The 11374-nt window shown below is 37.8% G+C and overlaps 1 protein-coding gene across 1 annotated transcript; it reads right to left on the bottom strand.

Annotated features, from left to right (window-relative positions):
• Positions 1–1583: 1583 nt before the first annotated feature.
• LOC145666102 (uncharacterized) lies at positions 1584–5159 on the bottom strand. Its single transcript, XM_081733193.1, has 2 exons — positions 4883–5159; positions 1584–2509 (listed from the first exon to the last, which is right to left on the bottom strand). The coding sequence occupies exons 1-2, from the start codon at positions 5157–5159 to the stop codon at positions 1584–1586; spliced, it is 1203 nt and encodes a 400-aa protein (XP_081589319.1).
• Between the last annotated feature and the right edge of the window lie 6215 nt (positions 5160–11374).

Below are 11374 nucleotides of genomic sequence, written 5' to 3'. Positions count from 1 at the left end.
CGTAGAAAAAAAAATAAGCCACTGGATTATTTTTTGTTTGTGCCATCATGTGGAATCTGCATATTGGGCACAGTATACACTGGAAATCATTATAACACTGAAACACAAAATCAAAGTTAAAAGTACTGGTCACTGATATCACTGTTTGAGATATTATGACATAAAGTTTAAAATGAAAGTTGAAGTTGGAGCACTAACAGTTTGTCTTCTTAATCTAAGCAGGATCCGTATGTTACGTCATTTCCCTCAAAGGAGAGGCTGTCGAAGCTCTGATGATTACAGTTAATAGTTATAACCACGTCACTGATGGTAATGTCCGTAGTATATGTTATGAAGTTCGCACGTCAAAGAGTGCTATTATAGAAAAGTTTCTAATATTGTTATAGTTCTAGCTAGTACTAGTTAATAGATGACAGATCACACTTAGAGAAGTGTTAAATTCAGTACTTTGATAAATGTAGTCACGCCGGAAAAAAGGTTCCAATCAAAAGTTCTGATTTTCTGAACACTCTGTATATGTAGGTCAATATGTTAGTTATATGATATGCAACGGAGAAGCGAAGAGAAAAGAAGTTGTAGCTGGCCTTGTGAAGTTCGTTCGCTCGAAGTCGAAAGAAAATGCTGGCTTGCATTTTTGTTCACTGAAGGAAATTGTACACCGTATGTATGGATGCTTATTTATATGACAGAATGCAGGTTGGTTAGGAATTATAAGAGTGAAAAAAAGACAAGGGATCGCTTGCGATTTGAATACTAAGGTAGGTACTAGATTTGGTCACTTCAAATAGTTAGCTGTAACATATGGTGTATCGTGTTTTCTTCTATTCCATGTTTTATTTCTTTATCTTTTTTTTGTCTGCCGCTGAAACATGAAGAGTGCGCTTCGCATGTCGCTCGTTTATAACTGCTGAGATGATGATAATCTCTCTCTCTCTCTTTTTTTTTGTCTTCTTTCTGTTCGGTTCGTCATCTTATCCGCTGCGTTCTTCATTTTCCTCGTGTCGTATGTGTTCCTCGCCATCATGGTAAAATTTGATTCTATCGACGGAATATTCTGTTCTCTATCCCTGAAATTATGGGGCATGCGAATTCGGTAGATATTATTGTTTAGTTTTGAGATTATTGTAGCCGGTCCGCAGTATCTATCTGTCCATTGTGATGACTCTCCAATTCTTCGAAAGGGAAAGTAAATGAGTACTTTATCTCCAGTGTGAAAAGTTTGTTGTTTATGTCTTTTATCAAAATACTTCTTTTGTTGTTCATGAGCCTTCAGTAAGTTATGCCGTGTCTTTTCTCGAAGTTTTACGAGTTGGTCCCGTTCAAGCTGTAGCTGAGGGGTAATCCGTAGTTTGCAATCGCTGATAGTCCTGGGTTCGTATCCAAACATGAGAAAGAAGCTGGATTTCATCGTTCCTAATTGAGCGAAACTATTTAGACCAAAAGTTATATGAGATAATAATTTTGGCCATGTTTCGTGATTTTGTTGGACGAAAAATTTTAAGGAATTCTGCAGTGTTTTGTTCATGACTTCGACTAATCCTATGTCTTGGTGGTTGAAAGCAGGGCAAAACTTAAATTCAAAGTTATATATCTGCTTGTTTTTGAAGTTTCTTCGCTCTGTGCACAGGATGTCTGTTCAGATGAAGGAAATGAAAGGCGCCGAATTTCAGAATTATTTCTTCCAATAAGAACTGTTCAATTGTGTCTGCCGTAATTCCATTAACAGCCTTTGTCACTATATAACGTGTACTTGTTTCGATGGCGACTAAAACATATTTTGGTTTCCCTTCTTCGTGCGGATAGGGACCTAAGCCGTCAAACATCCATCTTTCTCCAATATGGCCTATCGGGTGGTGCAGAAGTTCACCTTGTTGTTTTATGGGTAGTTTTTTCAAGAGTTGGCACTCCCTACAGTTCTTGATTCTGAATGCCAAATATGATTTCATGTTTGGCATGTAGTATTTGTTAAGGACAGTTTTATATGTCTTTGAAAAACCAAAATGGGGAGCTGACGGGTCTTTATGAATAGACTCGAACCAATGTCCTGCCAAGCTTTTCGGGATGCACAAAAAATGAAGTAACCCAAGTTCTGGATGTTTTTTAGTACGATACAATATGTTGTCTTTTAATCGAAAAGATTTGGCTGCCCTCGTGGTGGAACTTTTTGTTGGTTCTCCCCCTTCTAAAACTGTTATAATATCAGAGTATGCGTCATCCTTACGCTGCTCTTCTCGTAAGTTCTTCAAAGATCCTGAGTATTCTATTTGTAGAATGGGTTCCTCTAGAGAATTGGATTTGTATGCATGTAGATCTTCGATTATCTGATGTGAGTCCATAGGTTCTGAAGTATTACTGCTATTCTGCTCTAAGCGGCTGATGATATCAGCCGGATGTTTCTTTCCTTCGATGTGACAGATATCGAAATTATAGTCAGCTAAGAAAAGTCTATAGCGAGTGTATTTTCCTACTCTGTCCGGGTGAGTACGTAAAGAAGTTAGACATTTTGCGTCTGTAAATAATTTAAATTTACGATTGAGTAGGAAATACCTAAATTTGCGTAAAGCATATATAATAACGTATAGTTCTTTTTGCCAGACTGAGCTCTTGATCTCAGTTTTTGTGAGACGTCTGCTACAATAGGAAACGATTCTTTCTTCGTTAGTTTTGGGGTCATAACAGGCTAATAGCCCTCCGATCTGGTGGGAGGATGCATCTGTGTAGAGCCTTATCTCTAGCTTTTCGTCGAAATGATAGAGAGAAGGGGCATTCAAAATATATTCTTTCAGCTTCTCGAATAATTCGTCATGTTTTTCTGTCCATTTAAATTTGGCATTTTTAGTAAGAATTTGCTAGAAAGGTTCTATCTTGGTTGTGAAGTCCTTGATATGACTTCGTATATAAGAGCATAGCCCAATAAAGCTCTTAAGTATGCGTTTGGTAGTCGGCTTTTTAAATTCTTGATCTTTGCGATTTTTGGTGAGATGCTTATCTTCTCTCGGGATACAATGAATCCTAGTACTGGGAGTTCTCTATATAACAGATACGTCTTCTTGGAGTTGGCTCGGAAGTCGTGTTTCCTTAATTTTTGAAATAAAAGCTCCAAGTCTGAAAGTTGTTGTTCCCAGGTATAAGAACCGATGACGATGTCATCTGCAAAATTGGTTATGCGTTTAGGTAAGCCGTCTAGTAGCATTTTAATTACTATGGTTAAAGATTGGGAAGAGGAACAATGTCCCATTACGCATCTAAGGAACTTATAACTTTTGCGTGTATGATTTACCTCGAAAGTCATATATTTAGTGCTTTTTGGATGCAATTTTATCTGGAAGTACGATTGCGAAATGTCCAAGGTTGAAATTAGGTTTTTCCCTTTTAAAACCTGTAAAACGTCCTCTGTATTTTGAAACGGTATGCTTAAGTAGTTTGTATAACTAATGCATGCCTGGAGATTCAACACAAGCCTGATATCTGAACTGTTTGGCTTTTTGATCGCAATTAAGGGCGAGGAGAAATTACTAGTCTGTGTCTCCGTTATGATTTTGGCATCTAACAGCTGTTGTATCTGCTTATCAATTTCATCTCTTATTCCTGATGGAATTGGTGGGGAAACCTGATGGAATGGCGCACTTTTATCTATACGAATTTTGTGTTCATAACCTCTAAAGTAGCCTATATCCTCTGGGCTGTATGAAAACACATCTCTGTATTTGTATAATAAGTTGGTTACAGCTATTCGCTGGTAATCCGGTAAATCCGGATTTATATAAAAAATGTTAATGTTAAAAGTTTTAGCGGTTTGTCTTAATCTTTTCTTTATCTCTTCTTGAGTACGAAGTTGGTGCGCTTTCTTTTCGTCTTCTTCTATTGTAAATGAAAATTCTTCCACGCCCTCCTCTGTATACGCCACTGGTGTACCTTTATTTAGCGTTATTATTCGTGCCGTGGGATTGGAAATTAGTAACGTAAGGTCGTTACTCGGTACTCTCATGGTCATTGCCTGTAAGCCGTATCGGTCTAATAATGATTGTAATTTGAGTAATGTAAAATGCAGCGTCATGAATTTTCTTTTTGAATCGATACAGGGAAGTAGAAATGTGACTTCGCCGGAATCGTAATTTTACTTGCTGTGATGATGTTTGCATTCCTTTGCAAGTGCAAAGAGTGCGTAGTGTCTCGTGACATTTCTTCCGATTCTTGCTTTTCCATTGGAAACGTAGGTTTCCTAGGTTTTCTGTATAATGATATGGATTTATTCTCCAAGTCTATTTGAGAGAAAAATCTTGTGAGAATGTTTTTCCAAAAAATCGGATTAAAGTCAGCATCTATGATGCGGAAATAATGTGAGAAGGTAGTGGTGCCAATTTTAAATTTAATTAAAGCTATTTCTTTTAAAGTTAGAACTTTGTTGGCAATGCCCTTGATACGAGTTTGAAATGGTATTAGGGTACATTTTGGGGGTACTTTCCTTCTTGACCATAGATTAAGACTAGAACCCGTATCTATTATAGCTGGTAGCCTGTTTGTATGTACATTAATATTGAGTAACAGTTTATTATGTTCTATTCCCAGCTTAACATGTTCTCGATGTTTATTATTGGTTGTCTGGGTGAAAAAATTGGCGTCCGTGTCCTTTAAAGTTTCCGCTGTTGCCTGCTCTTCTTGATCGCCATCACATTTTAATTGTGGTGGTGTCTGTGTGGCCCACACCGACTTTTCTGAAATGGCCCGCGAGGCTTGACTTTGGCCTGCGAGCCCATCTACGCGTTTCCCTGGTTGGAATTTTTTTGATTATTCCAACACGTGGATGCTCCGTGGTTCTTCTTGTAACAAATTGAGCAGACTGATATTTTGTCGCCTTTTACAAAATGGTTCTTTTTCCTACCACCGTTACTTCCTTTATTGGTATTCTTCGCATTCGCTTTTCGTCCGTTGTTATGCCTATAATTAGTCTTCATGGCATTCTGTGCCACCATTAACGATAACTCGGCCATTTGATTTGCTAATTTGGTAAGGTCCGTGTGAGGAGGTTGTGAGGGCGGGTTTTGACTTTGGTGGGGGTGCGGATTCGAAAATTCAGGTGAAGAGGAAGTTGAGTGTGGAGGGGAAATATTCTGTAATGGAGGTGCGGAAGGCAAAGATTGGGAAGTTGGCTGTTGCATATAGGTTGGAAGTATGAATTAGAATTCATTTGGCTATAATGGTCGTACAAAGGGAGTGATGAGGGGCGGTTAGGTTGGCCGATTAAAGAATGAATTGCCTGTGACAATTCTACATAATTCCTCTTCTGCATGAGATCCTGAGCTTTTTCCAGTTCGTGGAGTCGATCCTGCAGCCGTTGGATTGTTGGAAAGGATTCTAACGCTATCTTTTGTAGCAAATTTCTGTGTAGTCCTAACGAAAGAAAATGAATTTTCTGTTCCTCTGAAGCCTCTGGCATTATCCGTCTGATAGCCCTCAATTTCCTTAAGAAATATGAATCGACCGATTCATTTTCGTTTTGTTGAATTTGAAAAAATTCTAATTCCGCCTTATACGCTGGTATATTTGAGCGGGACAGAGAAATTAATTTGGTTTTCAGTTGTTCGAAATTTAGTGTGTCGAATTGATTCAGATTTTGCAATTGTAAGACAAAGTCGAGAGCCACGTCCTGTAGATACATAGGAAGAATTTCTTTCTTCTTTTCGGGGGTTCAAGCCTGAAGTAAAGCCAAATGATCAAACAGCATGAAAAATCGATCGGGGTGGTCGGTACTGTGACCAGAATATCTAGTTAAGTGAGGAATATTAAGAGGTATACGGGAGCCTGTTTCTGCCATATTGTTATCACCTTCTTTATATGTATTTTTCCCAGATCTAGTTGTCGGCATAACTACCTGCCAGCCTGTAACGAATCAATCTACCGTTAAGAGTAATGAGAGTATTTATGACAATACGGATACTATCTTTTATATGATCCTGCTTTTAGTAACACTTACACTGTATTGTTAAAAAGTTTTTAAGTCCGTGTTTTCGTTAATAAAAAGAGCGCCCCGTAGGAAAGTCCTTTTAGTGTCTGTAAATAGACGCCGACGCATCTACCATGTAAACTTTCTCTGGTAGAGCAATAAATGTACTCGGGATTTGGACTTTTCCCTTCACCCTTTTATTATAAAAGTTTATGTACACAAATTATAATAAGAAATTCCACTAATATTTAGGTAAGATTAGATAGGAGCCCAGTGACCAAGCGTCGTGGGCTTTGAGCTGAGGTACTCTCGGTGACCAAGCGTCGTGAGAGGGGTGTAGATTAGGTATCTCTCTCTCGGTGACCGTGCGTCGTGAGAAAGAGGAAAGGAACCCGGTGACCAAGCGTCGTGGGTATAAGTATGGGTACCTCTCGGTGACCAAGTGTCGTGAGAGGGGTTTTAGGTGTTGTGATCAATCCGGGATGATTGATGTTGGTCGAGGCGTGCAGGTCCTTTTTATTCTGTCTTGTCGACTTCCATCGTTGATTCTCGTCCTTCCGACTGTTGGCGATGGTGATCGACTCCTCTTCGGGACCGTCGTCTGTTTGTTTTTATTTATTACTAGCACATGTAGTTCACACGTGGTTATTGCCTGGTACGGCAACGTGGGGATCCTTACAATATATTTTCTTTAACTGAGAGGTGTAATGGAGGTATAAGGATGGATATAAGGTATAGTTTAGAAAACAGTAGAGTGTATATCTACCCAAAATTCTAGCAGTGCATAACTGATGGAAATTATGAATAAGAAATTATAAATCAATCAGATCACCACCACACAACACGTTTTCACATTCCCCACTTTAAAATACATTGAGAGAATGATGTTTCTGCGCATAAAGAACGTTTTTTAAGTGTTACAGCTGAACGTACGTTACTGCAAGTACCAGTACTGGTCTTTTTCTATTTTGCATGTGTTAAAGACGAACGTTGAAAAAAAAATCAGTCCCAAAATTTCTTTTAGGTTCTCACAATACAGAAGGTAAGATTTTACCATTGTAGCAATGTTACTAAGTATGTTTTGATAAGCTTTTCGTATTTCTTACAAACATTTAATTTATTTAGGCAGGAAAACCGTAGCCTAAAGTAATATAAGAGATTATACGTATTTTTAAAAAGTCTTGAAAATAAATTAAATTTTAATTTTGTTCCACGTTAACTTAAGAATCTCTGGAGAAGTGTTCTAAATATCCCATTCCCCTCAGTACGACCGAGATACATTTCGCTAGCCCCACCACCACCATGGAATTTCGAAACAAAACCTATGCCAATCATTTGTATTACGTTTGTACCGGACTGTACCGCAAAAATTTTCGTTTGTACCACTTCCGGTACAAAGTTATAAGACTTTTAAAGTGGGAGCTGTGGAGACGGTATCCCACTAGTTTAAAACTCTCATATGCGGTATATTCCGGTACAAATATAGTACAAACGATTGGCATAGGTTTTATTTCGAAATTCTAAGGTGGGGGGATGGCGAAATGTACCCGTACGACTTGGGAAAGCCGTAATTTTGTTTGTCAGTTTATTTTCAGTACAAGAAACTGAGATAAAAAGAAATGTAGATAACTGATTGAAAGAATGAGTTATACACTGCTACTTTATTTTTCTATTTTCAATAGCAGTTCATTCTTTATTCTGTTTAAAACGCCACATTACTAGAAATTAGTTAACAGCTGTCAACGCAGAAGTTGTGTTTAAACGCTTGGATTATGTTTAAAGCGCCACACTACTTGGAAATAAGTCAACAATAGCTGTGAACGCTGCTTATGCAAATCTTGATTTGAATGTCAGGAGACCTCAGTTCCTCCCCTCACCTGCCCGCGTTTCCCTACTGTAATATACACTAGGGATGGCCACATTTTCCGGAAAACGGAAAATATTTTTTCCGGAAACCGGAAAATTGAAAACGGAAGACGGAAAATTTTCCGGAAAAGCAGAAAACGAAAAATTTTCCGGAAAAACGGAAGACGGAAAATTTTCCGGAAAATGAAAATGTTCACTTGGAATAGTGACATTGATCGTCGTACATTAAGAAAAATAACGAAAAATGCTACGCGAAAACAAGTAAATGAGGTAATGCTCCAACTCAAACTTAACAGTGGATAGGAGAGGAAAGGTCGAGTAAATCAGCGACGAAATATTCCTTCCTGCTACATCCATTTGTACACTTCCTTAATCACGTACTTTTTCTGTTTACGTGAGGGCTTGCGGATCATTAGTTTGCACCGGGAAATTCCGATCATGCGTGCGTTTCGAGAAATCCCGGATTATCCGGGTGCCTGAGGCCAGACCCCTGGCAGTAAAGAGAGCTGGCAGTGTGTTATAAGTACAACTGGTATGTTTATATTCCAACCATTTCTTCATTGCTTGTCATGATCACGGTGATCTGTCAAAGTCACACATCCTGGAGGGCCGGGGGCGGCCCCCTCAAAGTTCATTGTATTTATAAATATACAATATTTTGCATAATTTGAATTCAATTTGTCTTAAAACCCTCATATATGCCTTTTGCATCTGAATGGATCGCCAAAGTTACAGAGAATTCGGCGCACTAGATTCTATAGAATTCACACACAGTAGTCTTGTATCATTTCATGGGCAGGAGCACACAACGGATTCCAACTGAGCTCAGGCGTTAGAACATCGGATTAACATTCACAAGACTGATGTTCGATTCGAGCGCCCTAAAATCCCGACTGTTTTTTTTTTCTGTAAGTTTATTACTCAGTTTCACCCGACCTGAGCCATAGTCTTTTTAACCCGTAAGATAAATTCAATTCCACTGATGTAATTCGATTTTACACCGTACCCTAGTGTTACCATCTTGCACCTATAAGCGTCACGAATTCCAAATACCGGTACTATTGACTATACATACCATAGCATGTAGCACTACTTCACACTAACGCCAGCTATTCATATAATGATCTATTCCACATAATTCTCTTCATAACTCTTTGCGCTAATTTCCCTTAAACTGAAGGACGATTCCACCTAGTCATCGATACATCAATTCAGTTCTCAATACTGACTTATTATCTATGTTTCTGTATGCATTTGAAAGTTTTACTTATTATCCTACATTCATGTTTTGTTACTAAATTGTCAACTCCTAATGCAATCAAAGTGTTTATTTTTTTATTTCAGAAACGTAGATGATAATCTAGATGCTGCTAAGTAGTTTGTTGGACAGTTATCGTCACTCATGAATATTCACGAGTGTCGGTAATTTTGACATTTTAGCACTTCGTAATACATGGCCGGTTGACAGTTTGAAGAATGGATACACCTTTTTTCCGCATATTAATGACACATAATGTATGTAAGTGCGGCCGGAGGTTGTATAGAGAACATGACACAAAATAAATGTTTTCCGATGAAAGAAATGTTAATTGGACAAGCAGAATACAGAAAAAACCTTTCGGAAATAAAATATGCAGATCACACAAGGTAATATACTGTTGGATTCATTAATATGCAGCACATGTAACGCGACAGCTGTTGGAGAATATTCTGGAATTGTGATCGTTGGAATGAGTGAAAGAAAGTACTGGAAACTTCGAGTTCTTTTTTAAATTTATTATTGCTGGAATAGGGGAAAGAACACACTCGAAACTTCTGGAAAGATTGAAGGGTATAAAAATAACGATTTATTTCCGTGATGTGTACATTTAGAAAGAAGACAGCAGGAACATCAAGTGTTAATTTGCGAAGAAGATATCTTACTACTACCAGGAGAGACTGGAAGATTGGTAAGTACTAACGTTGTAGTTTTCTTGTATTATACTGTTCATTTTTTATATGGGAAAGGGACATATTGTAATTGTCTGGAGTATAAGGGGACGGTTTGTTTGGTTTTATCGGAAATTGATTGCGGATTTTCCGGCATTGAAAATGATATGACTCGGTGTACTTTTATGGAATTATAACTTGACTAAGATATAGTATAATGTAATATGGAGGGTAGAGGGAATCAACATTAATGATTGCACCGGGAATCGAATGAGTATTCTCCCAGGTGGAGAACCTTACGCTAAATTGTATGCTTGAAGTGTGAACTTATTACTTATATATAGCTATGAATTGTGTATGACATAACAGGAAGTCAACAGAATCCGCATCGGGAATCGAACCAGGACGTTTTCACGCGAAAATCCGTACGATAAACCTTTGGCTTAGCAGATATTGTTACTTATATGTACTTATGAATTGTGTAAGATGTATAGCTGGTATTTAAAAAGTATATTGTAAGAAGGAAGTTTTTATTGAGTAGGGAGCCATGACACTGCCGGAACTCGAACCAGGGTTGTCCCACGTGGAAAACCGTACGCTTGCTTGCACTGTAGACTTTTCTCAGTTATAAATGGTATATTTTTACTGTGTATGAACAAACTTATATTGGATAGGTAGTTAACAGAATCTGCATCGCGAATCGAACCATGGCTCTCTTACATGCAAAGCAAATATGGTTGAGAACGTTAGTGCTACGTTGAATATCATATTTTGTAATTTTAAAAGTCGTAATACGGTAACTAAGTACAGTTTTTTTCTTTTGTTTTAGGTGCTGAAGAAAATAAGTGATAGAAGCGAGAAAAGCAGAGAGCGACGAAAGACGTGGATTTTAATTGGATCATTACTTAAACAGAGATAAACTAATATTCGGTAAGTATTATTATTATTATTATTATTATTATTATTATTATTATTATTATTATTGTAAACTTTTGTGTTTTGTTTCATAAACGCTAGTGTAACAATGAGGTTATATGGCGACAGAACGTTTAACGTTACCGCAGATTGAACTTAAGGATTTTTATGGTAAAAGCTAATGCAATTGAAAGAGACCCGAGATTGTTTGAACATATTACCCAGGACGAAATGTAGTAGTGAAGTTGAAAGGGAAACTTTATACTTATATTTTGTAATTGGAAATCATAATATAGCAAATAAGTAATTCTTAATTTCTTTTATTGTTTTTAGGTGGTGAAGGAAATAAAAAATCTTAATAGAACACTGGAGAACAAATCTTATTTTCCTGAATTGTTTGCTGTTGAAATATAGCGGTGTTTTTAGTGAAAAGGAGTTATAGATTGGTTTTAAAACATGGATTCACAGAAACCGTTGGATCTTAGTACAAGAGGTGAAAGTGATTTACAGAATTGTCATCTTTGCAGGGAACAGAGGTTTTATCCCAACCGCTGGTGAGCCCGCAACCTCCACCACTGGAAACAGAAGTTACTCCTTTTAACTTGGATGTATTACCGGGAACAGAATTTTCATCCAACCGGTGGTGAGCCCGCAACCTCCACCACTGGAAACAGAAGTTACCCCGGCCAACTTGGATGTATTGACGTCTTTATCGGGGAC

Source organism: Thermobia domestica, chromosome 12 (genome assembly GCF_964235325.1).
Source record: "Thermobia domestica chromosome 12, izTheDome1.hap1.1, whole genome shotgun sequence".
Lineage (NCBI taxonomy): Eukaryota > Metazoa > Arthropoda > Insecta > Zygentoma > Lepismatidae > Thermobia > Thermobia domestica.
Note: the sequence above shows the minus strand (reverse complement) of the source record. Positions and strands in the feature narration are given on the sequence as shown.

What these genes read in the sequence shown, in the direction of transcription:
- LOC145666102 (XM_081733193.1), bottom strand. Translation starts at nt 5,159, where the DNA reads ATGCAACAGCCAACTTCCCAATCTTTGCCTTCCGCACCTCCATTACAG. An exon ending in CAATAAAGGAAGTAACGGTG is followed by an intron (nt 2,510 to 4,882) that starts GTAGGAAAAAGA and finishes AATTATTTACAG; the next exon opens with ACGCAAAATGTCTAACTTCT.